The following is a 24202-nucleotide window of genomic DNA, read 5'->3' on the forward strand; positions in this document are numbered from 1 at the left end:
TTAAGTCCATCAAATAGCACTAAGAAGAACTACAGTTTTATGTTAAGCATTCTCTTAGGTGCATAGCATTCATTATTTCTTTTTAGCTTCTATGCAAGTGTTTGAAATGGGTGCTATTATCCCTATTTTACAGATGATGCAAATAAATCTTAGGGAGTCTTTAATAAGACTGTTGCTGTAGCCAACAGAGTTAGTAGCAGAGTGGGGATTTGAGGTCTGGTATTTCTGCCTTTGAAATTGGTGCTCTCTAAACTGAGAGGAAAATGCTTCTATGCAGCCATTTGCACGTTCTATTCACTGTTCTCTGTTGTCTTCCTGATAGACTCCCAGCTTTTTAGCATGGTATATCTTTGTAAGTGTTTTATTCTAGTGTAGCCATTCATGACTCTTCTGTAGGCATTGCATACCATATCCACTCTCACAGTTATGCTTTCTTCTACCTTATACTCGCCATATCACTGCCCCCTACGTAAAACCACACAAATACAAATCAAAGAGATGAAGCAGATAGATGAACTCAGTCTTGTGCTGGGCGCGGTGACTCACGCCTGTAATCCCAGCACTTTGGGAGGCTGAGGTGGGTGGACCACCTGAGGTTGGGAGTTCGAGACCGGCCTGACCAACATGGAGAAACCCTGTCCTACTAAAAATACAAAATTAGCCAGGCGTGGTGGTGCATGCCTGTAATCCCAGCTACTCAGGAGGCTGAGGCAGGAAAATCACTTGAACCTGGGCAGCAGAGGTTGCAGTGAGCTGAGATCGTGCCATTGCACTCCAGCCTGGGCAACAAGAGCAAAACTCTTTCTCAAAAAAATAAAAAAACAACAAAAAACCTCAATCTTGTTTATAGTAATACAAACTGCTATTATATTGGAAAGTGCCCAAACAGCCTTAGTAGGTATTGAATAAACAAACTGGTAAGTCCTTCCAATCAAATACCTCTCAGTAATCACAAGGAAGAAATCACCTGCACATGTAACAGTGTGGATGAGTCCCAAATGTATTATGCTGAGTGAAAGAAGCTAGATTCAAATGACTGCATGCGTCTGTTTATGTGAAACATAGAACAAGCAGAGCTAATCTACAATGTCAGAAATCAGGTCGTCTGTGGGAGTGGGGGTGGGTATTAATGGCAAAGAGGCACAGGAGAACTTTATTGGGGGATGAAAATGTTCTTTATCTTGTTTTGGGTGCTGGTTACAGGATGCAAACAATTGTCAAAACTTTTTGAACAGAACACTTAAAATTTACTTATTTTATGTTGGTTGTACCTTGATTTTAGAAAAAGCAACATAGAATCAAGCTAAACTCTTTTTGCATAGTTCTGTCATAGCACGTACCATGCAGTTTTGCAAATTCTGTCTTCCTAGTCTGTCTGCCATTGGGCTAAGACAGGATTACTCATGATGCCTTTTTGTATTGCCAGTGCTTAGCACTTGCCTGGTACTTAGTGGGTTTTCAAGAGATGCTTGTTGACTGAATGGAATGCTGCCTTGTTAGAAAGTCTGGCCCATTGAAAGAAAAAAAGAATAGTTTGGAAATACTGGAGACCCACTTACGTGCTTGATACAATCTTTAGAAGCATGGAAATCTAAGCTTCATAAGAGTTGTGATTCAAGCCATTATTAACTTACAGAGATTTGTATATAAAAAGTGTTGACTGAGTTTCTACATTTTTTTTTTTTTTTTTTTTTTGAGGCGGAGTCTCGCGCTGTCGCCCGGACTGGAGTGCAGTGGCCAGATCTCAGCTCACTGCAAGCTCCGCCTCCCGGGTTTACGCCATTCTCCTGCCTCAGCCTCCCGAGTAGCTGGGACTACAGGCGCCCGCCACCTCGCCCGGCTAGTTTTTGTATTTTTAGTAGAGACGGGGTTTCACCATGTTAGCCAGGATGGTCTCAATCTCCTGACCTCGTGATCCGCCCGTCTCGGCCTCCCAAAGTGCTGGGATTACAGGCTTGAGCCACCGCGCCCGGCCGAGTTTCTACATTTTTAGTAATTTGCTTTGAACTTTTCTAGTCAGGTGTCAGGTGATGCCTGATGTTTAAAATTCCATAATTTCCCTATTCTACCCTCCTCTTTCCTCTTTTATTTTGGAATAATTTTGGCCTGGAACGGATCCTGGAGTCACACCTGTGGCTTTAGAAGTCTTGAAAGTACTTCATTATGGAAATAAATTTTAGTTGCTAAGTTTAATTTCATAGTTAGACAGAAGCTGCTAAATGCTCACTTGGTCTGTAGGTAATGGGCTACATGGTGGTTCTCTATTCTCTGAGGGAACCCAGTGGCTTATAATCTCTTGGGAAAAATTCTGTAACATTTTAAATGGCTGCCTGAACGTGGGATTTCAGCATTAACCCCGTATGTTCAAGATGACACCAGTAGTAGTGTCACACATTTAAGAAAGTATTGTACAAATTGAGAGATTCTCAAAACAAAAATATCACAAGAATGCCTGCTGTAAAAAAAAATAAATGATTGTAAAAAAAAAAAATAGATATTCCTTGAAGAAAAACTGGAAGAAAAAAGATGAAAATACAAATTACTGATAATCTTACCATCTATATTTTATTGCTAATATTATATTGGCATATTTCCTTATAACCTTTTTTCCTAAGCACTTCCAAGCATTTTTTCCCTGTTGGTGATGTCTGTTTAATTAATACATAATCTTCCTTTGTGGCTCTATCATAACTGACTTGATAATTTTTCTGTTCTTGTTTAGGTTATTTCACAATTTTCTACTAGTAGCTAATAATAATAGCCAAAAATATTGACTATTAACAGGCATGACTTGCATTTAATGTTAAAATAAATATTTTCTTGCTTACATCTGAAGTTTGGATTTTTTTAGATTCCAAAGCCTTAAGTACTGGGGGTTAAAAGCATGGATTTTGGGGCCTTGAACAAATTGCTTAACTTCTCAATGCCTGTTTTTTAAATCTGTAACAAAGGAATAATAACCATCTGCTGTTGTGAAAAATGTAAATGCTTGGGACAGGGCCTTGCATATAGTAAGTGCTTATAGAACACAAAACTTTATGAAAACTTTTAAAGTTTTTGCTCAGTATTGCCAAATTCTGGAAAGGTTATACCGGTTGAGTCTCCCATCAGTGCTATCTCAGGGTGATTATTTTTACCACACAGAATTAGCTATTAGCAAAACTTCCTCAGTATGCATCTGTTGTTATTGGCACATCATCATTCAGTCTTTCTTCTTTACTCTTCTAGCCGTGATTTTTGTTAGATAATTGATCTACTTATTGATAAAAGTGTGGAAACAAAGAAAAATGAATTCCCTCTTCTTTTCTTTTGCCTGCTTTCTTTTCTTTTCTTTTTTCTTTTCTTTTCTTTCTCTTTCTTTTTTTTTTTTTTTTTTTTTTTGAGAAGGAGTCTCGCTCTGTCACCCAGGCTGGAGTGCAGTGGCCAGATCTCAGCTCACTGCAAACTCCGCCTCCCGGGTTTACGCCATTCTCCTGCCTCAGCCTCCCGAGTAGCTGGGACTACAGGCGCCCGCCACCTCGCCCGGCTAGTTTTTTGTATTTTTTTAGTAGAGACGGGGTTTCACCGTGTTAGCCAGGATGGTCTCGATCTCCTGACCTTGTGATCCGCCCGCCTCGGCCTCCCAAAGTGCTGGGATTACAGGCTTGAGCCACCGCACCCAGCCTCCCTTCCTTCCTTCCTTCCTTCCTTCCTTCCTTCCTTCCTTCCTTCCTTCCTTCCTTCCTTCCTTCCTTCCTTTCCTTCCTTCCTTCCTTCCTTCCTTCCTTCCTTCCTTCCTTCCTTCCTTCCTTCCTTCCTTCCTTCCTTCCTTCCTTCCTCCCTTCCTCCCTTCCTCCCTTCCTCCCTTCCTCCCTTCCTCCCTTCCTCCCTTCCTCCCTTTCTCTCTCTCTCTCTCTCTCTCTCTCTCTCTCTCTCTCTCTCTCTCTCTCTCTCTCTCTCTTTCTTTCTTAGGGACTAGAAGGTGACTGTGTTACTTTCTCATGAAAATAGATAGGAGGAGCTATGGAGTTTGAAAATCTGAGACCACTGTTCTCATAGTAGATAATAAAGAAGCGTAGATTATTTTCAAAATGTCTGTAAGGAGATCTGAGAAGAGTGTCCACTTCTTCAAAGTTTGCCTTTGGTTTTCAGGACAAGCAAGTGGACAAGGCAAGAGTTCACTAGAAAGTTGAGGTATGGAGATGATCAACCCAAGGTGATATTCTCTAGTGGGTAAACTTAGGGGGAAGTTCTTTTCTCCTCTGACTCCAGTTAGAGCTACTTTATCTCTGTCTGTTTTACATGTTGTGTTTTGGGTAAGTATTCACTGGGAGAATGAGTCCCTAGCTAAAACAGGTTTGAAGATCTTTTTCCCAAGAGGAATTAAGCCTCAGAGAGAAGTCTGTGGGCACCCCAGACACTTAACATTTATTGTGTGCCTTTCCTTTTGCTCATCTGTACTCCCGGGTGTGGCTGCAGGGAGAGGGTGCGGTGATGGTGGTGGTAGCGGCAGAGCCCTTCTGGGATGGTGTTGGGTTACCTGGAGTGTGGTTCCTAAAGCCCACTGGAGCATGCATGGTGATCCTGTAACTAAAGCAGTTGTCCATACCAGCTGTAAACTACATTTAAATAAGCAACTTCAAGTGGGAGGCCATGTGATTATGAACAAACCCAGAATGAAAATTTTTTCCAGTGGTTCAGAGCAGTTGTCTTTGGTGTTCTCCACCCGTTTATTCCTGCTGATGACTCACTCTGCAACTGGCCCTGTTCTATTATAGGAGTGAAAAGTGTTACGCTTGTGAATCATACCTGTAATTTCCATTGCCTTAAAAAATGTGGCCTCACAACCTGAGAAAATACTCTTAAACTCCCTGGTTAAATTAAAGAGACCACAGTGATATGAAAGTAGTTACTAAGAATTCTAGATCACTTTTCTTTTCATGAAAAATGGAACTTCTTATATGAGTATTAGGCCATGTATTAAGGTATATCTGATTTTATTCCTTAGGCCATATTCATGGTACCAGTCAATACTTATCAAGAAAGACTCTGATTATGTTCAGGGTAAACAGAATTAGAGCATTCCACTGTGTGGTAACCTACAGTATCAGAGAAAGACAAGAGCTCCCAAGCTCCTATTTTTTATTTTTTTGAGACACAGTCTTACTCTGTCACCCAGGCTGGAGTGCAGTTGCCTGATCTTGGCTCACTGCAACCTCTGCCTCCCAGGTTTAAGCAATTCTCCTGCCTCAGCCTCCTGAGTAGCTGGGACTACAGGTGCATGCCACCACGCCTGGCTAATTTTTTTGTGTTTTTAGTAGAGACGAGGTTTCACCGTGTTGGCCTGTCTCAAACTCCTGACCTGAAGTGATCCACCTGCCTCAGTCTCCCAAAGTGCTGGGATTACAGGCCTGAGCCACTGTGCCCAGCCCAAGGTCTTATTTTTGACCTTGTATTGATTTATACCATCACCTTGAGAAGATTGAAAGGTTCTCTGTACCTTTTTCTAATATAGGGGACTTTTATGCAGTTTATTTAGTGAAGGGCTTGACCTTTAACAGCCAAGGACATTTTATTTTGGTTTTTCTTTTTCTGGAATTGATATAGTAAGAAATCACATCTGTTTATCTTATGTCCTGTCCTAGTTCCTTGATGTTGGAGACTGTATAGTTTGATTCACCCTTACCTCTTAATTTTGTATAGTAGAAAAGGTATTAGAATATCTGGGCCAAATTCCAGCTCTGCTGTTTCCTTGCTTACAGCAATCTTGGGCTAGGTTATGTTCTTTGAAATTTATTTTTTAAAAATCAGTAATAAGAGGATGATGATCGATAAAAACAGCAGTAAGATTGTTGTGAGATGAAATGAAATTCTGTAGTGCATAGTGTTGTGACTTTGATGTTTATTGTAGGTGCTTGATAAGAATTTGCTGATTGAAGTGTCTAGGAAGCCAGTATATTTCTTGAGAGCCTAGTACATAAACTTAATTATACTCTACTATCGTATTTAGTGCTTATAAGAATACTGTGTGAATAGGTGTCTAGTAATACCTATGATTCTGCTTTATAGATGAGAAAACTTGAGTTGCACAGAAGTTAAATCATTTTCCCAAGCTGAAATTGCTAGCCAGTGTTGATGCTAATATTTTAACCCAGGTTTATGTAGATTCCTTGCCTCTACTGATTCTTAAGTCTTGTTTTTTGTCCTTACCATAGCTGCCTACCAAAACCTACCAAATACGGTCTAGTGAAACCATATACAGGGTATACAACCATATACAACCATAACCATATATGAAACCGTATATAGGAATATATATTCTTTTATATTTTGAATTCTAAAGGCACCTACTTATTTAATGAACTTATGTAGACATATATTGTCCAGGTAGGCTATTGGTTGGGACAGAAAATAGCATAAAGGTAAGAAGAAATAGGATTCTTTCAGAAACCAACAAGTCATAAAATTTCAAAGAAACTTGAAAAACTGTATGTATTCCTTATAATTTGTTGATTTTATTTTTATCTGAGTTACTGGAGGTCCTGCTTTGATAAATTTTGAAGGTATCTTGTATGAATTTGATTTTTAAAGTGAACTGTTCTGTTTTTGTCCTTATACATATGTACTAATTATAAAAGTTTTCAAAACTGAATACTTTAAAACACCAAATTACTTAAGGTCTTCATAATATAATGGATTTACCTTACATATAAATAATGTAGAAATGATGTTTATTTAATTTATTTTCATCAAGTTACATATCTCTGTGCTTTGGGGTATATTCTTATCTAGATCTCTGAATCTAGAAAGAAAGGCTGATAGTGAAAACCTTTAAAAATCTAATTTCTTAAGGTTAGCATGTTACAGATTAAGAGTCGCAGAAGCTTTCTGTCCTTAAACAGTGACTCAGATCAACAGAAGTTAGATTATATATAATACTTAAATGTTGTAGCAGTATTACTGTAATTAGAAATCTCTTTATGTTTATATGTTTTTAGGATGCTCAGGTAGGAGAAGGTAGATTCTAGGAGTTTTATATTCAATTCTTAGCCAATTGTGAGAACAGATACCAGTAAATTTCTTGTTAGAGCAGAATCTGATCCCCTAGATCCCAGCCAACTATACGATTGAACCTCAGCTGCTCAGCAACTGCACTTACAGGAAGGCAGGAGATCTGATGACTGGGAGAACAGATAGTGGTAGAGGAGGAGATACACAAGAAAGCATTTGTATGGAGAGATTTATGGCATCTGTAGTTGACATCTCAGCTTACCTAGCACATTCTACCATTCTACTCTTGTCCTGTATCTGGATTCATGACAGATGCCAGCAAAACCATTTGTTTTGTTCTGTGGCAATTAAACTTTGAACAAGGAGACTCTTCACGCGGTGTAATTTCTGACTATATTCTCAGTAACTGATTCTCCTTTCAGAGACCCCCTGTGCCTTCTCTATTTTGTATCTGAGACTGGGCAGCCATCCTCTGAAGAAGGTATCACCAGTTGCACCTCCACCTCTGTTCCCCAACTCTCACCCCTCCCCTGTCTTCTTCCCTTTGCCTTCCCTCCTGCAGCCATCAGCCTAAGAGCAAGTCCAATCACACCTGAAGTGCTTAACTTCAGGCCAGAATGGGGTACTCTGGCCTGTGTCTCAGTATTTTTTCTATATCTTTACCATTGAGTTCACCAAGATATGTAATACATAAATGAATAAGATAACTTGAAACACATTTCCCCTCACAGTTATTATTAATAGTAATAAACACATACACCCTCTTTGTGAAGTAATCAGGCACTCCATCTAGAAATATGTAGAATGAAATATGAAAGACACCATCTACCAGCCTGTCTCTCCTTGCAGCTTCCACTGTCTTCTCCTGATGAAACCGCTGTTCCTCATGATATACATCTTTTATATATATTTATTATTTTCCATTATTTTTACTTATCTTGTAAACATCTTTTATGTTACTATGTGCAGATTTTCCTTTATTAAAATTTTATAGGATAGGTGGAAGGTGAACTATAATTCATTTAGTCTCCTGGTGACTGATATTTAAATTGTTTCAAATATTTTGCTATGGTAAACATCTTTGTGTGCTAATCATACATAAGCAAGTATTTGTTTCCTACAAGTAGAGTTGTTGGTTCAGAAAGTATGTGGATTTTAAGTTTTAATGGACACTACTAAATTGTTCTCAAAAAAGTCTTTGTGGCTGGGCATGGTGGCTCATGCCTCTAATCCCAGCACTTTGGGAAGCCAAGGCTAGGAGATTGCTTGAAATCGGGAGTTGGAGACCGGTCTGGACAAAAAAGGGAGATCCTATCTCTACAAAAAATTTTTAAAATTAGCTGGGAGTGGTGGGGTGTGCCTGTAGACCCAGCTACTCAGGAGGCTGAGGTGAGTGGATCGCCTGAGCCCAGGAGGTTGAGTTTGCTGTGAGCTGTGATCATGCCACTGTACTCTAGTCTGAATGACAGAGTAAAACCCTGTCTGTTAAAAAAAAAAAAAAAAAAGTATTTGCCATTTTACATACCCACATTACCGAAGCTTGGGAGTATCTATTTCTCTCATTCAGCATTATCATTCTTACAAATTTGTGCCAATGTGAAATCATTTTATATGCATTTCCTGATTAGAAAGTTGCTTTAGTATTACCTCATATTTTTGTTGGCCATTTGCATTTCTTCTATGAATTGTATGCTCACATCATTTATTATTTAGGAAGAGCTGTCCTTTTTTCTTACTAATTAATAGGAGTTATTACCCTATTTGGATATTCTTGATGTATATTTTATATAGAGAGCAGATGTTTTCTTCTAGTGAGTTTTTAAACTTTGTCTACAGTGTCTGCTATTATATCAGTGGTTTGTCAAATCTGATAGTTTTATTTGTTTAGTTTTTTTGGTTCATAACTTGTTTTGAAATATTCTTCCCACCCAACTATTTTAAAAGCATTGTTTTCTATATTTTTAAATGGTTTTATTTGTTTTAAGAATTGTCTTATTTTGGCCGGGCGCGGTGGCTCAAGCCTGTAATCCCAGCACTTTGGGAGGCCGAGACGGGCGGATCACGAGGTCAGGAGATCGAGACCATCCTGGCTAACACGGTGAAACCCCGTCTCTACTAAAAAAATACAAAAATCTAGCTGGGCGAGGTGGTGGGCGCCTGTAGTCCCAGCTACTCGGGAGGCTGAGGCAGGAGAATGGCGTGAACCCGGGAGGCGGAGCTTGCAGTGAGCTGAGATCCAGCCACTGCACTCCAGCCCGGGCGACAGAGCGAGACTCCGTCTCAAAAAAAAAAAAAAAAAAAAAAAAAAGAATTGTCTTATTTCTAATATGGTATAATTTCTTCATGTACTGCCAGGTAGTATAAATCTGAAGATTTTACTGTAGCTGTGTGTCGGACTTGTTATTTCCACACTTCTTTTGAAATGTGCAAGAAGAAAGCTTTTCTTAAGCAATGCCTTACAATATTTCTTTGTACATGCAGCAACATGAGAATCTTTTGTTGCCAAAACAGAGGCAGACAATATTTATTATTGTGAGATCAACTGTAGGCTTTATGTATATAGGACTTTGCATTAGTAACTAAGCTAAGAAATTACTGGGAAATAACAGCATTCGTATACTTTCACCTATGGAGTCCTAAAGTATTTTGCAAACTTTCTTAATGATGAATAATTTTATGTGATAAATTTGGTAGAATTTTCCTGGTGAGGACCTTCCTTTTAACAAAAGTAGGGTGGAGGGGCTAGTGGCTGGGGAGTTGTCTGTGGCTAAGGCTCAGTGTTATTAAGTAGCTTCCTCTAAGTCTGCCCTTCCACAGAGGTGAGTCACAGACGAGTGAATGAAAGTTGGATTGACTAGAACATGAACATCAGTTGTAGGTCTATACTAATAGAAATAAACCATACTGATGTTCCTGTGGAATGAATATTTGGTAAGACTTTTCAATTAAAATGAGAGTGGACACTTTTTCCTATTACCCATTTCAACTATGTGGCAGCTACAACTTCCAGTCACCAAGTAATGTTGGCTGAGATTTCTGTGGTTGAAGATCAAATCAGGTAGGCAAGTGAGGTGTTACTAGAGTGAGGCAGTGCTGTCAGCTGATGATTGGGTGTGAGCTGGTAGCTCACAGGTGGTTTGAGATGGGATTCCACAGGGGATGGGGTGGTGAAGTGCAGCCTCTTTGATTTGTTCTCACCCAGCTCCCTCTTCACCAACCACTCATTATCTAACTTTTTCAGGAACTGATCTTTTCAACAATCCCAACTATTCCTTTCTTCTTTCTTCTGTAACACCAACAATATTACAGCTGTTCACTTGCAATATTTTTACTGCGTTGTACCACAGAGCTATTTCCAGGCAGTAATAGGAAAACTGACTACCATCCTTTCTTCTCCCTCCATTTTACCTTCATGTTTACCTTTTTTTTTTTTTGATACAGTCCTTTTCAAAGTGTTTCTCCATCTTTTAAAATTCACATCTGATCCTTAAACTCAGAAATCTCATCCCTGCCTTAAATTCTGATGTAACTTCTTAGTAAAGCATTGCAGCTCCCCTCCCTCCCACTCTTTAGAATCATTAAGCTACAGAAGGTAAATTCCGTCTTCTGTGGATTCCCACCATTGACAAATGGGCCAAGCTTTACATTTTTTTTTTTTTTTTTTTTTTTTTTTTTGAGACGGAGTTTGGCTCTTGTCGCCCAGGCTGGAGTGCAGTGGTGTGATCTTGGCTCACTGTAACTTCCGCCTCCAAGCTCAAGCAGTTCTCCTGCCTCAGCCTCCCAAGTAGCTGGGATTACAGGTGCCTGTCACCATGCCCTGCTGATTTTTTGTATTTTTAGTAGAGACGGGGTTTCACCATGTTGGGCAGGTGGTCTTAAACTCCTGACCTCAGGTGATCCATCTGCCTCAGCCTCCCAAAGTGCTGAGATTACAGGCGTGAGCCATCATGCCTGGCCCAAGCTTTACTTTTTATTTTTAACTCATTTTTTAAAGTTAGAATTTTATTTCCGAAATATGAAATTATAATATTGAGTAGGCTTTTACAAACTGCATTCTCTGCTCTTGGTAGCTTCATGATCCTGGGCAAGTTGTTTAACCTCTAGGTGCCTCAGTTTCTTCATGTGTAAATGGAAGTTATCTCACTGATTGTTAAGAGTATAATGTGCAGTGTATGTGTGTTATATATGTGTGTGTAATTGAGAACAATACCTGGCAAATAATGAGTGCTCTCTGAGTGTTTGCTATTATTTTTATCATCCTGGTTTCAGTGAAATAGACAGGCTCAGACTTTCCTGTAGTGGAGGCAAGGACTCTAAAGTTAATTTGAAAAGGAGAGATAGGAAGAGAAGGGCTATTTACTAAGCAGATACTTTGAACTTCTCAGCAGGAGCAGGTACAATTTATTCATTTATAGTATATTTAGAATACGGTTAGAAAATCATATAAAGATGTTTCAAAGCATCTTGGCAACTGTTAATCCAGCAGTATTGTGGTATGATTGAATGCTGGTTCTCTATTGTTGAAATAAGTAGTGATCATTTTTGTTTGATTTTTTCTTTTTGGAGTTAAATGTGTATACATACAGTTTCTATTCAGGAAGGTCTATTGGTCTAATGTTTCAGACAAACATAAGAATGCTGAAGATAGTTGGTCTTTTGCTTGTTTAGAACAAGAGTTCTCATGTCTTGACTTTTCATTGTTCATTCATTCATACTTAGAAGTGAAGTGCTCCTAAATTGGAGGCACCTTGCTTTTCCTGCATTATTAGATTAGGGGTTCTATTGTTTGATGACATAAAGGGTTTGGAATCAGACTTCTTAAGATCCCACTTTGGCTGTGGAATTTTAGGCTACATTCTTAATCTCTAGAACTTTAATTTTCACAGCTTTAAACTGAGGACAGTACTACCCAACTCAGAATTATTGTGAAAACCAAATGAAAATTTATCTATAAGGCATACATAAAGAAATACCCAAAAGTAGTTTTCTCCCAGAAGGATGTATGTCTAACCTATAAAGGTGATCCTTCCAAATCATGTTCCTAGCACACATATCAGGGATAAGTTAAACAAGTTAGGCTGGATTTTTTTTTTCTTTTTATTGCAGGGGAATTCTGCCTGGGGTGTTAGAAGAGAGAATGTGATGAGTTAGTTCAGCTGTGAAATCTAACATCCTATTGGTTTGCCTCATTGCAAAACAAAAAAAAAGGAATTAAAACTTTTTTTTAAAGGACTTCTTAAGAACAACTTTAAAATGGAAAGGAGAAATAGACAATTTAGTTTCTTTTTAGTAACAGTTGTATATATCCCCTACAAAAATAGTAGAGGAGTCTGGCTTTGTTAATGTTTGTTTAAAAGGAGGTGTTGACTAGTTTTCAGCTTGCAAGTAGGAGTGTCTAGTCAGTGTTTTCTTTTCTACATAGAAAGTTAACAGGACTCTGACACATCAGAGTTTGTACGGAGAGAGTTTAGGGAACTGCTGCACAGATTTCCTGCAGAATGATGGGACAGCTCATGAAAAATGGTCAAGATTGGAACGCAAAGCTGGTGGGACTGATGTGCTGTATGGGTTAGTAGTATTACGTATACTATCACTTTCATGTTTTCAGAACCGGGAAGGGAAAGTTGCACTACCTGCTTTGGTTTGCATGGCGATAGTTTAGCTGATTGTCTGGCACCTTTCAAAAACCTGTACCGAAATCAGGACAACTTCTGAGGCTCCCTGGAGAGAACGCCCCCCGCCTATTGTGGTCCACAGAATATGTATTTATATAATCTCAATACTTACTGTGTGTGTGGTACTGAGTGAGTTTAGCTTTTTTTGGATTTCACTGAAAACCAGTCAATATAGATTGTGATAATCAGTGCTCTTTTTGCATTTATTTGTTCCCCTGCAATTCTGTTATTCTTTGTCTTCAGTGTCGTTAACATATTTTCAGCTGTTGCACATTATAAGGGGGATATAAATATATATTTTTATTGAAAACTTAATCTATAAATGAAATAATTTTCAAATAGAGGAATGTTATAAAAGTTCAATTGTTTAAAATCACAGGAATGATTTTTCCTTTTTGTTGCCGTAGCAACATTGCCCTAAATATAAATCTCAGTGTTAGACATCTCTAACTGAAATGAAATGAAGAACCATTATGAGACTTGTAATTGGAAAATTAGATGGTGTAATCTGGAATACTCTCTTCTGAAATAACTCCCTTTTGAAATAATGTGTATGGAAAATGGTGTGATTTACAAAGTCTTCCCAGACTTAAATTATTTTCTGCTCTCTTGAAGAAAGTTGAAGCCTTTAAAATTCACATTAACTCTTTTCTCATTACTGTAGCATTGTGGGAATCTTCTCATGTTAAAGAGCATACTTTGGTATTTGAATGGGACTCATTTAAGTTGATTGTGGTTTTAAAGAAAAGGTTTAGGTTGTTCCTGTTAGAAAACAGTATCATAATTTATGATTTACGTGTGTTACTTAGTTAACTTTAGTCTTTGTATCTTACGTACTTTAGTTATGGATCGTAATTCCTAGGTATTACCTCAGTAGTACCTACCAAATATCATGTTATTAGCAGTGCTTTTGAGCCTCTAGCACAACAACAACAACAACAACAACAAAACCTCATTGATTGAAAGAACCTTTGTATAGTTATATTATTTAAGTGAACCTATCCTCTGTACTTAGAGGTAAATTATTTGATTAAATCAGCTTTCTTAATATACCACTTGGGTAAGTAATTAGCCAATTTATCTATAGAATCTGTTTTACCTCATATTCCTTGAACTATAAGGACCAGTTTTTATTCACTTAGAAAAGAAGAAATCTATTTTGTTAACCCTTTTGTACCCAAGAGGAAAGTAGTTTATATAATAACACATAATACATTAAATTTATTTTGTGACTTGATATAGAAACTCTCTATTCTTGAATTACAAAGATTTTTAATGTGTTATAATTTTTTTTTTCTTTAGGATTTAGCATCAGGGGCCTTGGCTGTTATTTAATGGGAATAATATGGATATTACCTAGGAAGTAATTTTTTCGTTTACTCTGTTTTTGCTGGATGCTTAGAAAAGCACTGCTAAAAATGTGATATGAGTGCTAGACTTTGGCACAGAACTTCCATTGTTTGCAGTCACTTGTCCAAAGTTCACATCACATCACAGAGTCAGATTCCCCAGCTCCCTGTCTGTGACTGAGATGTGGTCAGCACTTCCATTTGAAAAATGACAGTATCTTGGGGATAGTGGAAGCAACTCTGTAGGGAAGCATAATAGTTGGGTCCTAACCACAGCTCTTTCAGTGTTAAATGATTAAGTCAGAGTTTCTTTCTGGTGGAGAAATTGACACATGGCTGGCTTCTGTCTCGCTACCCTACTTTCTCTCCTTTACGCCCCATGTGACAGCCCTGGATGAGGTTGGTCCTTCTCTCTTTGGTGCTTGCATACATGGTGAGTGCCACGTACTTCTCTCAGTTGGTATGCTTACCACACTGCCTTTCTGTCAGGTGTCCTTTCCAGGTGATGAGCTTCAGAAACCAAGACCAGTGCTTTCTCTGCAGCCTGGTGGTCCCAGTGTTACAGGGAAGGGGTCCAGATCCAGACCCCAAGAGAGGGTTCTTGGATCTCTTGCCAGAGAGAATTCAGGGTGAGTCCATAGAGTAGAGTGAAAGCAAGTTTATTAAGAAAGTAGGCTGGGCGCCGTGGCTCATGCCTGTAATCCCAACACTTTGGAAGGCCGAGGCAGGAGGATCACCTGAGGTCAGGAGTTCGAAACCAACCTGGCTAACATGGCGAAATCCTGTCTTTACTAAAAATATAAAAATTAGCCGGGTGTGGTGGTGCATGCCTGTGATCCCAGCTACTCAGGAGGCTGAGACAAGAGAACCTGGGAGGCAGAGGTTGCAGCGAGCTGAGAATGAAGAATGGCTACTCTGTAGACAGCAGCCCTGAGGGCTGCTGGCTGCTCATTTTTGTGGTTATTTCTTGATGATATGCTAAACAAGGGGTGGATTATTCATGTCTCCTCCTTGTAGACCATACAGGGTAACTTCCTGACATTGCCATGGCGTTTGTAAACTGTCATGGTGCTGGTGGAGTGTCACAATGAGGACGACCAGAGGTCACTCTTGTCACCATCTTGGTTTTGGTGGGTTTTAGCATCTTTACTGCAGTCTGTTTTATTAGCAAGGTCTTTATGACCTGGATCTTGTGTTGACCTCCTCTCTCAACCTGTGACTTAGATTGCATTAACCATCTGGGAATGCAGCGCAGTGGGTCTCAGCTTCCTTTTACCTAGCTCCTATTCAAGATGGACCATACCTCTCTGACACCAGCACTGCCATAGCACTGGACTCATAAAATGACCAGATAGCTGCTAGGATGAAGAGTGAGTAAATGAGGGAAGTACAGAATCTGCACTTATCAGTGAAGAGAACTAGTCAATTGTTTCTGTTTCCTTGTTCCTGCTTTACATACAAATTGGTAATTCAGGTTTGTTTCCAACTGTTTAGGAATAGCAAGGCCGAAAGACATTTAAGACACCATTATTGCTTTAAAAGATATAGTTGTATATACTACTGTACATATACAAGTAATTCTATATTGTTTTCCTGAGTTGGATTGTCCTTCCTGAAATAAAATTATTTCACACTATCTGTCCAGTGCATAGAGGCATTGTGGCATAGAGGCTTTGTGGTATCTAGTATGTGGTAGACAAAGATGAATGAGGTATAGATGATGCCCCAAGGGGCCAACGGAGGAATTAATAAACATTTTGTGGATAATATTATTAGTTCACAATTATTAATCTCATTGCTTTTGATAGCAGTTTTAAGCAAAGTGCCTGGGGGTTTTACATTTGGAATCAGGCAAATGAAACAATTTTAGGGTCAGGCGCAGTGGTTCACACCTATAATCTCAGCACTCTGGGAGGCTGAGGCAGGTGGATGGCGTGAGCTTAGGTGTTTGAGACCAGCCTGGGCAACATGGCAAAACCCCATCTCTGCAAAAAGTACAAAAATTCACCAGGCATGGTGACCTGCACCTGTAGTCCTAGCTCCTTGGGAGGCTGAGGTGAGAGGATCACTCGAGCCTGGGGAGGTGGAGGTTGCAGTGAGCCAAGATTGTGCCACTGCAGTCCAGCCTGAGCAACAGAGCGAGACTCTGTTGTCTCAAACAAAACAAAGCAAAGAAAAAAAACCAGGCCTGGCACAGTGGCTCACGCCTGTAATCCCAGCACTTTGGGAGGCTGAGGCGGGCAGATCACAAGGTCAGGAGATCAAGACCATCCTGGCCAACATGGTGAAACCCTGTCTCTACTAAAAATACAATTAGCCAGGTGTGGTGGCACATGCCTGTAGTCCCAGCTACTCAGGAGGCTGAGGCAGGAGAATCGCTTGAACCTGGGAAGCAGAGGTTGTAGTGAGCCGAGATCATGCCACTGCACTGCAGCCTAGGCGACAGAGCAAGACTTCATCTCCAAAAAACAAAAAAAAAGAAAAAAAAATTAGTATGAATTCTGAGCTTTTATAATCAGAATTTGCAAACTTCTATTGTCTGGGAATAGTTTCTGCACCCCTTTCTCTAATTTTTAAGTACTCAATGTTAAGTCAAGAAGTAGATTAGAAGTTTGGGGCACTGAAAAGGTGTTATAGGCAGAATCTAAAGATAGGCTGTATATAAGCACCTTTTGTTTCTCCCTGACAGTGATAGGAAATGGAAGGTGTTTCAATGAGGTACTTTGGAGAAGAAATGCTTATGAAATAAAAACTACTTTATATGTCCCGCCTCCCGTTCTTATTAGAATAGGAGACCTCTAAATGATAATGCTGTCACTGAGTAGTTTTACAAGTTGAATCTGAACAAACCATTGTATCACTTTACTAAAATTTTTGTGTTTCCTTTTCTTGAACATTTGTGTTTTTTCAGAATTTTTATATTCCTGTTGTAAACACTCTGATTTATATTCTCATAGTTACATTTTGTACATACTGTGATTATAGCTTCAGAATAGATTTTAGAAGTAGATTTGCTGGGAAAGGTCATAGATATTTTTAGGGCTTTTTATGTGTATTGACACATGGTTGTAGGGCAATGTTGTCCAATAGAGCTTTGTTTTAGAGCATTTCTGTCTGACAGAAACTTCTGTGGTGATGGGATTAGTCTATATCAAATTATTCTAAAGCAGTGCTGTCCAGTAGAGCTTTGTTCTAGAGCAGTGCTGATAGAAATTTCTGTGATGATTAGAATATTCTGTTTCTGTGCTTTTCAATATGTTAACCATTAGCTACATGTGACTGTGGAGTACTTGAATTGTGACTAGGGGCAACAAAGAAACTGAATTGTTAATTTTATTTTGCTTTAATTAACTTTGTCACCTTAAATAGGTGTATGTGACTAGTGGCTACAGTATTGAACAATGCAGGTGTAGAAAGTTTAAATTAAATGACATTTTCATTAGCAGTATGTGTGTCTGCTTCCTATGTCCTTTTCAACGTGAAATTTTTTAAAAAAATAAAATCTTGGCAATTTGATAAGTTAGAAAGCCTTATCTGTGTTATTTTATATTATTATTGTTAGTGAGGTTGAGTACCTGTGTGCATTACATTTTAATTGTTATTTTATTATTTTTCTGAGACAAGGTCTTGCTGTGTCACCTAGGCTGGAGTACAGTGGCGCCATCGTGGCTCACTGCAGCCTTGACCTCCTGGGCTCTAATGACCCACCCATCTCAGCCTCCCAAGTAGCTGGGACTACAAGTGCATGCCACCATATCTGGCTAGGTTTTGTATTTTTTTGTAAAAAGGATTTCCTCATGTTGCCCACGCTAGTCTCCAACTCCTGGGCTCAAACAATCTGCCCTCATTGGCCTCCTGAAGTGCTGGGATTATAGGCATAAGCCACCACACTCAACCCTTGGGCATTACCTTTTTAAAAATTAATTAACTGTCTGCTTTTGCCCACTTATGCTTCATGATGTTAATCTTTTTCTTTCTTATTGCTGGTTTTTTGTAATAATATTAGTAACATTTGTCTCATATTGTATATATTTTCCCCAGTTGATATATTTTTGTTTACATTCAAATTATTCTAGAGAACATAAATACTTTTAATAAATAGGACAAACATTTTCAAAGAAACTCTAGTTATATTACAATAGAGGAGGTATTGAGGAGAAAAAGAGATTGAAGAATGAGAAGAAAAAGAGGTGAAGAAAGAGACTGAGACATATCTTACCCCCAGAGAAAGGATGGAGAACATCTGAATTGTGGTAGAAGAGGAAAGAAGACCACCAGGGAAGGAGAAAGAGGTAGCACTGGAGGCAGAAAGGACAGAAGAAGGAAATAAGAAAGTAAGGAATTGCTGTCTAGAGGTAGGGAGGAGGAAGATAGTATAATATAGTTTTGAATGCTAGCTCTAGGTGTTGGATGGTTCTCATTCTCCTTTGAAATAATAGCTTGAGGGACCACAGCATTCCAATTGCTCTTTCTCCTTAAATCAGAAGAAAACTTTTGTCACTCTTCTTTGCACTGTCTGTAGGAACCAGGGCAGGATCACTGTCCACAGTGAAGATCTAGTTGGGGCATTTTTTTGTTACACAGTTCAACACAGAACTCTAGGAAAGAAATAGCATAGGCTGGGTGCAGTCGCTCACGTCTGTAATCCCAGCACTTTGGAAGGCCAAGGTGGGTGGATCACCTGAGGTCAGGAGTTCGAGACCAGCCTGGCCAACATGGTGAAACCCTGTCTCTACTAAAAATACAAAAAAAAAAAAAAAAAAAGAAGAAGAAGAAAAAAATTAGCTGGGCATGGTGGTGCATACCTGTAGTCCCAGCTACTCGGGGGACTGATCCCGGAAGGCAGAGGTGGGGGTTGTGGTGAGCTGAGATCACACCACTGCACTCCACCCTGGGTGACAGAGTGAGATTCTGTATCAAAAAAAAAAAAAAGTATAGTGATTCCACTGAATAGTTAAGCATAATAATTAATATTCAGCCAGAGTCTACTTCAAGCCAAAAAGTCTCAATTTAGGCCTTGCCTTTTGTCAAGATTTTAAACTATTTGCTGGGTAATCACGAACAAGTCTTTTATCCTTGTTAAGTCTTGGTTTCTTATTCTGCAAAATGGGAGTAACACTACTTACCCTCCCTCTTATGGCTGTGAAGAGCAAATGGGACGTACATATGGTAAAGTGCTTTGGGAAATTCAGTGCAAGGACAAGGCTTAGGTTAGACAACTTCATGGTGGTGGTGGTGGTAATAAAGGGTTATGGGACAGAGGGGCAGACGGCATTTGTTTAATGGAGGAATATTGGTAAATGCAGTATTGGGAAGAGACCAACCTGACAAGCAGATCTTTAAACACTTTCTTACAGAGAGCCTGAAGTTTCCAAAATTTAACAAGAAACTTTGAATACACTGAACCATATCTTTTAAATATCTCATTTTTGTTTATATCCATGACCACAAGGTCATCTATTCATAGATTTTACCAACCTTATCTTTATATATATTTTTTTCTTCCAGATGAACGGGACAAAGTTCAGAAGAAAACATTTACAAAATGGATAAATCAGCATCTCATGAAGGTCAGTTTTTATTTCATTCACTTCCTGGAATTGTTTTGAATATTTCAGTTTATTTTGCAGTAAGTGATTATATAGTTCTGAAGCACAGCTTTTGAAAATCATCTTGAAAGTTTAAATTCTAGAGAATTTTGCATGCATTTTAGGCATCTGTAATTATTTGGTGTGTGAACGGTGGGTAATGATGGAGGTGGAAAGATAAGTACCCAGTGATTACAGTGCATTCTGTGACATTAGTAAAACCTGTTACTGGAATCTATAAAATCTCAACAGTTTCAGAAGTCTGTACATATTTATATGTTAGTGCATGGAAAACCTACATTTCTTAGTAAGATTTTTTTTCTCTTTCAAGATTCAAACCAAATTCTGGCATCAGATTTATGTCTATGGCAGAAGGTTAGATGGGAATAAAGATATTGTAGAGACAAAAGTCTAGACTAATTTTATTCTTATACTTAATTTAATCCAGTGATTGGTGCTTATGTTTAACTTTCTTTATGAAGCAGTTAATGGTTGTGGTTCTTAAATTAATATGTATTTGTGTACCATGGGTAATTTTGAGAATATAAACTATCCAGAAAATAGATAGACACAAAATTTGCATATAATTTCATGGAGTTACTGGACCCCATTGAAGCCCTTCTGTAAATCTTGTGTAAGGAACCCGTAGGATTTCACAATAAACTATTGGTCACTTTCCCCTTTCTCCCACCTTTTATGGAGAGCCCTAAAGTTAAAATAGGTCATGTTTCTATTTGGAGTTTTCTCGCGTAGAAACATTATTTTAAATGTGGTTATGTTGTTAAGCTAGCCAACATATCTTATTTAAACTATCATGAAGCTTAAGAGTGGTACCAGTAACGTAAATAGTGTCTAATCATCTTCTGTAAAAGTGATTTTTATTTCAGGGGCATATCAGAATTACCTTAGAGATATGTCAGTCCTGTCTCTCTCACCACTTGATAGAACCTTTTTCTCAAATTCCGATAATATCCCTCAGGGAAGGCACATCACCCACTCTCTGACTGAGAATCACAAGTGATAAAAGGTCGAGACCCTCTGCTTTGTGAGGAAATATATTGTGAATTCTGATGTTGCATGTGGCAGTTCATCTGTCCTCTCCAAAGCTTTTATTTCATTCTGCACATACTGTATGGGAGAGGATCTCTTCCTTACAGGCTATGATACTTCTGTAAAGTTTGGGGTGTGGACTTTTGGAGCTGAAGACTCCATTGGCATTTTCCTATCCCTGAGGTGGCTTTAAGGGAAGCAAGCTCTTTTTAGAGGCGCCCCCTTGGCTGCAGCTGTCCTAAGCAGTCTCTGTAGCTATGGAGATCTAGGGGTGGGCATATATAGGGAAGCAAAGAGGGTTGCTTCGTATCTTCTGTAGCTACTGCGGTTCCAGATTGGTAATCAAGTCACAGATGCTGGCAGTGGACACCAGAGAAAAGTAGAAGCACAAATGAAAATGACTCATGGAAACCATAGCTCTGGCACTAGACATATTTATTGGGGACCTACTGTGTGCCAAGCATGTTGGACTTGGACTTTCATTTTATGGATGGTTCATAAATTAGATGATTTAGTATAAAGAGACTGCTTTTGCTAAAAGCATCAAAATACTAGTTGAGCTGTTTGAGGACAGAGGCTGTATTACTTATTCTGAGGGCCCATCATAGTGCCTGGCAAGAATATTCACATCATGTTTAATATACGTTGCATACATTAAATTGTTGAGTCCTTCCAGCAGCCCTTCGAGGTGGCTTAATGTAGTGATTACACATACGTAGTCTTTAAAGTCAGACAGCAAGTGATCAAATCTTGATTTTCCTGGAATATGTACCTTTTTTTTTTTTGGGCAAAATGACCTCCTAGATAGATCTCCAAGATAATAAGACTTAATTCTGCTGTAACATACTAAGAATTGGGAAAATAAGTATTTTAGTCACAGTAGCCAATAGATAGATGATATGCCAGTCTAACTGCTTAGGGTTATAATCAAGTTAGTTTGTTTCCTGAAGTCTATTATGGGTCAGAATTTAAAATTAGCTCTTATTAGATGGGTCAGAATTTAAAATTAGCTCTTATTAGATAAGGAGCCACTTTAGGGAGGGGGAAAGCTGGACAATATGGTCTTGGCTAACTCACACTGTCAGTTAGGTGCTTAAGTTCTTGTTCTGTTTTATTTTAGTGTCAGCTTAGTGTGGACTTTTCTTTTAATCCTGAGTTGTGCACTAAAATTTCTAATAGAGAACGCAAGTGTGTCAGAACATAGCTTCTTATCTTGCTTTTTTTTTTTTTTATGTCTAGAAGTTATAGCATTAAATCAAGTGAAGAAAAATGATTAAATATCCCGAAACATTTTGGGGTACCAGGCTGCTAAGGTTCATGTTATTATTCATTAATCAGAAAAAATTCAGTCTTCATGGGATTTTTTCTATGCTGGACCTAAAATTGGTGAAAGGAACGTTGCACTAGGCAGTCAGCCTCATTTTGTCTGACTAAGAGGATTGTTGAACACTTTTGTTTGGGTGACTATTTGGTCATAATGCAGTTAGTGGGACATATAAAGTAAATATATGAATGTTGGATAAAACGTCTTAATATTAGGAAAATATTTCTTCTGTATTGGTTTTCTTGTATTCTTTACTTGAAATGTTGAATATATTCAGGGTGAAACAGGGAAAGGTAAGCAGTAGGTCCTATATCTTTCTTGGGGCCTACCATATTCCTTTCCAATTAATGACAAATGTGTTATTTGAAGAGCTTTTAATAAAGTGGGATCATGCTAATATGCATGTTAAGGGAAAGGATGATAATGAAAAGATGAGTTGATAAAAGACGAGGAGTAAGGAGAGAAGAAATGGAGGTAGGATCATTCAGATAAAAATATTTCTGTGTGTATTTTTTGATTTGCCTTTTTTAACTGTAGGCATAAGTAGTTTTTAAATCATGGGGCAGAGAAGGGAGAGAAAGGGAGAATTGGAGATACACATTGGATGGCCCTTAAGGAGCCCTGTACCTGGATCTGGAGACCCTTCGTTCTTGTCCTTGGCTTTGTGTACTGTAATAAGTTGCCTGGAGTGCTGACTCAGGCTAGGGTTGTATTCCCTATCTTTTAAATAATTCTTAAAAGTTTTGCCTTTTCTGAATTTTTATCTTGTTAATTTAAATTTAATATTATTCACTTATTTCCCCCTGCTTTTTTCACCCTTGTCATGACTCCAAGAACTGTTCTTGTTTGTTCTGTTCCTTTGGACAGTGAGGTGCTTGAGAGGTTAGTCTCCAGACAGGCCTTTCTTTACTGGATATTTTTTTGTCATTTTTGTAAAAGGTATATTGTGTTAATTTTGAACAAATTATCTTTGAAAGGAAAACATCTTTTGCAAGGTTATCAGTCTGTGACATGTACACCAAACAGAGGTGCAGAAAAAGCCTCACCTTTGAGGTCAGGTAAACGGGGATGTGTCCAGGCTTTGCAATTCATTATTTGTGTGAACTTAATCTCTTTATGTCCTCATCTGTAAAATGGTGGTAATGCCAGCTTGGTGTGAGGATTTAAATGAGATAGTCTAACTAAGCATAAAGGATAGCACTTGGCATATTGTTAGGCACTCTATAAGTGGGAGCTTATGGTATAGAAGGGTGGGTTGACTTGGATGGTGTCAAAATTGTGAAGTTAAGTGTAAGTTGCTTTTGGTGCCTATCTACTTCCCTTATCTGTGTCTCTTTTTATTACATTGAGTACTTTTCCTTTTAGTTTATTCATTTTAGAAAAAGCTACAGTTTGGGATTCAGAATCTTTTTGAGGAGATTGATAGGTGTGTTGCCTCTTTACCTTAGAGTCCTGCTGGGACACTGAATGGCTTGCCTGTGGTAATCCTGTTAGCTGCACTCTCTTTGCCCCCTGCCTACCCCTCCACAGATTTTTAAAGGTTTATTTGGGGGCCTGGAGTCCTTTTTTAAATCTCCTTTTCTTCTTCTCCTGCACATTCTTCTCACAGAAAGGGAGTCAATGAACACTCATCATACTTCTGAAAGGTTGGCAGCTTTTGGACCTCAAAGTTAATTTTACTTAGAGTTATACTTGGATTGCATCTTCTAAATCTTCTGGTTCAGTTCCCTCATTTAAAAGTAGGTTAAACTTGCCACACAGCTACACTGGTAGAGCTGCACTAGAAGTCGTGAAATGAGAATATGAATTCGAATGAGATGCTGTCTCCAGTGTTTGACTTCTTTGAGCACTGCAATAGTTTGCAGGTCCCAGCAGGTCCCCCTTGGATGTGGGGTTGTGTTTACTTTTCTTACCTTCTAGTTTCAACTGTTTGCTAATTTTTGTGACTTGGGAAGTTGTGATTTATGTAGCTATAAAAAAGCATATACACAGTGCTCAGGGTTGATACTGGCATGGTCAATTTTTAAAACTTTATATAACTGGCAAAAGTAAACATTGTGGAACTTTTAAATGATTGCATAAGTTACTGTTACATTTATATGCATAAATATTTTCTTCTTAAAATATTTGGTGAGGATTTTTTTGCTCTTTGATATAGCTTCTTTTACTGTTTTTTTGCTTATTTCGAAAGCATGCTCATTAAAAGGAAAAAAGTCAAAATTATAA

General features: G+C 38.6%; 1 protein-coding gene across 6 annotated transcripts in view; it reads left to right on the plus strand.

Annotated features, from left to right (window-relative positions):
* DST (dystonin) overlaps positions 1–24202 on the plus strand; it is a 385237-nt gene that overhangs the window by 83778 nt on the left and 277257 nt on the right. For all 6 annotated transcript variants that reach the window (XM_010387943.2, XM_030928393.1, XM_010387944.2 and 3 more), the window contains exon 2: positions 19523–19584. In XM_010387943.2, coding sequence (XP_010386245.2) covers positions 19523–19584 — 62 coding nt within the window. The remainder of the gene's footprint in view (positions 1–19522; positions 19585–24202) is intronic.

This window comes from Rhinopithecus roxellana, chromosome 4 (assembly GCF_007565055.1).
Source record: "Rhinopithecus roxellana isolate Shanxi Qingling chromosome 4, ASM756505v1, whole genome shotgun sequence".
In the NCBI taxonomy this organism is placed as follows: Eukaryota; Metazoa; Chordata; class Mammalia; order Primates; family Cercopithecidae; genus Rhinopithecus; species Rhinopithecus roxellana.